Source organism: Frankliniella occidentalis, unplaced genomic scaffold (genome assembly GCF_000697945.3).
Source record: "Frankliniella occidentalis isolate FOCC.00 unplaced genomic scaffold, Focc_3.1 Scaffold341, whole genome shotgun sequence".
In the NCBI taxonomy this organism is placed as follows: domain Eukaryota; kingdom Metazoa; phylum Arthropoda; class Insecta; order Thysanoptera; family Thripidae; genus Frankliniella; species Frankliniella occidentalis.
Window position 1 is genome coordinate 130342 of NW_026267464.1, and position 2512 is coordinate 132853.

The window sequence follows — 2512 nt, forward strand, 5'->3', positions numbered from 1 at the left end:
CTTTCTTTCTTTCTTTCTTTCTTTCTTTCTTTCTTTCTTTCTTTCTTTCTTTCTTTCTTTCTTTCTTTCTTTCTTTTCGCACAGTCAAGAACTTGCCGAACTATCAGGCGTTTGCTGGGGATCACCTCGGTCCGATCGTTTGCAGAACCCGCAATAATTATTCTTTTCCGATAAATAAAAACTTGTTTCTTTTAGTGGAATTCCCCTGAAAGCACGGCGCTCTCCTCTATTCTCCTCTGCAATTAGAGTTTGGTTGTGCGCAGTTTGCCAAAAGTCCTGTGTGCGGTCTAGGGGCCTCCTGAAGCACCGCGCCGCGCCGTAATTTGCGCCCCGAAGTGCGGCACTCCGCTATAATTTGGCCGCATCGAGGTGTAGGCCTAGCCGAGGCCTAGCCTAGCGTGGCGCCGCGGCCTCCTAGAGCGCCTGGAGCGGCCCCCGCCCGCCTGCAGGCGCGGCCGCCACCCAGAGCTAGGAACGGCTTAGGACGAGCTCCTTAGGCGATGCACCCGAGTGGCGTGGCGCAGCGCAGCTCGGCTCGTGGCCATGGACTCAGCCCGGGCCGGGAGGAGCAGAGCGGCACGCCGCGGAGACGACTACTTTCTTCAAGGACAGGGCTCTATAAAAATCGTGGCTATGATGGCAAGGGACAAAAAGACAACTACGACGGCATGCGTGTTGTCATCGTCGTCGAACTGTATCGTGACTGTGTAGCGGTGTGGTGGGGGCATCGTGGGACAGGTGCGTAGTGGGACAAGGACGGTGGCGGCGCTAAGCCTCGCGGCTGACCGCTGAGCGAGCGGCTCTGCTGCTGCAGCTGGGCGCCAGCCAGCCGTCGTACAGCAAGAATAAATGCAGACTACCATTCGAAATAGTTTCGTACTTTTATCCGCAAATGGATCATCCAGAAAGTACGCTCGTCATGCGCCGTTACGAAGCTGCCCAAGTCCAGCCTCAGCTCAAGCTCTCATAGCGCCTGATGGGTCGGCAATATCTGGAGACGGGATGCATGCGTGTATTGCGGGGTGGCCCACCCCGAGTCTCGCAGGCGTCGAGCCCCCCGTAATTTGCCGAATGGATCTGAGCAAAATAGAAATGGTCGTACTTTCTGCACGATCCCTCCCTAACCTCTTCGATAACACCCCTTTGCCTTCCCGAAGACGCTGGCGCTGGCGTGACGGCCGTGACGGTCACAAAAGCGGCCCCGCACACCTCCCGGTGTGGCCGCGTCACCGTCACTCGATAGGAAAGGCCTTGGCGACGGCGACGGCCCTGGACGGACAGCAGCAGGACGGCGCTGGCCGCTCTTATTCCGCACCGCAGGGCGCGTCTACAAAGGGAACGAAACGAAAACACGGCAAAAGCCATGGCAAAGCCGCGACGCGTTGCGGCGTCGCCGAGTTCCTGGAGCTGACAAACTTGCTGTGTGTGACGGGGCGGCCCAGCCGAAGCCGAGGCTCGTGTGAGGGATCGTCCAGAAAGTACGTCGACCTCGACGTCGACTTTTCTCAGACAGATTGATTTTTGGTAGAAAAATTCCGGCAGCTCGGCGCCTGCGAGTCTCGGGGTAGGCCACCCCGCAATACACGCATGCGGCGCAGACATGATGTTGCCTACCCTCCAGGCGTCATGAGAGCTCGCACAGGCTGAGCGAGATTGTTGCGTAACGGCGAATGACGGACGCTCTTTCTAGATGAACCCTGAGACACCATGATTGGATTGGTGTGGTGGTGGGCTGGTCTAGCCGCCCCTCGTGAGGCGCTGAGGTTGGCCACCCGCTGCGCCCCGAGTAAATACATCTGCGCCCTATCCTAGCGCTCTGCCCTGCGTGGTCGGCGGGGGCGAGGTCATTGAGCCGTGCCGAGCTTGCTTCTGCTGCTGCAGTTGCGGCAGACAATGGCAAAACAAACGACAGCATCACCGGCAGCTCCGCTGAGTTGGCTGAGCGGTTGGGCGGGGCGCGCGGGGGCGGGGCGCCTGCTGGGCGCCACCGGAGCTCACCGCTTTCCTCCTCCGATAAGATGATGATCGCATCGCATCTCTCTCCGCCCGGCTGCTTAGCTAACACCTTGGCGTCACAAAAGAGCGTCGCGTCGCCCTGTCGGGCAGCCTGTTACAAGGCGTGGGGACAGGAGAACTACCCGGGGCATCGTCGAGGTGCAAACGGGACGTTGTGCTGACTCCAAAGAGAAATTTCCAAGTCAGTTTGACCTCAGTTTAACTCTACCCACCGCTCATGTGCATGTCCACCACCCGATCAACTTGTGCTTGACCGTTAACATTAACGTGTTTTTCTTGTTACCCTCAGGCGTACCAGCGACCCAAGTCCACCGTCGTGCAGGTGGCCAGGATCGCCGCGGTCACCGTGGTGCTCACCTCCTTCATCCTCGGCGGCTTCATCTTCGCCGCCGCCTGGGTGCAAGCCAACTCGGCCTGCCAGGATGCCCTGAACGAGCAGCTCGCGCGCATGGTAAGCTTGGGAGAGGTCAGGGCGGCCGCGCCCGCCTAGGCCGGG

The 2512-nt window shown here is 59.3% G+C and overlaps 1 protein-coding gene across 1 annotated transcript in view; it reads left to right on the plus strand.

Annotated features, from left to right (window-relative positions):
- LOC127751096 (uncharacterized) overlaps positions 1-2512 on the plus strand; it is a gene marked incomplete in the record, with an annotated part of 27702 nt that overhangs the window by 20757 nt on the left and 4433 nt on the right. Inside the window, 1 exon segment of the mRNA XM_052274138.1 lies at positions 2306-2467. Within this exon segment, the coding sequence (XP_052130098.1) occupies positions 2306-2467 (162 nt within the window).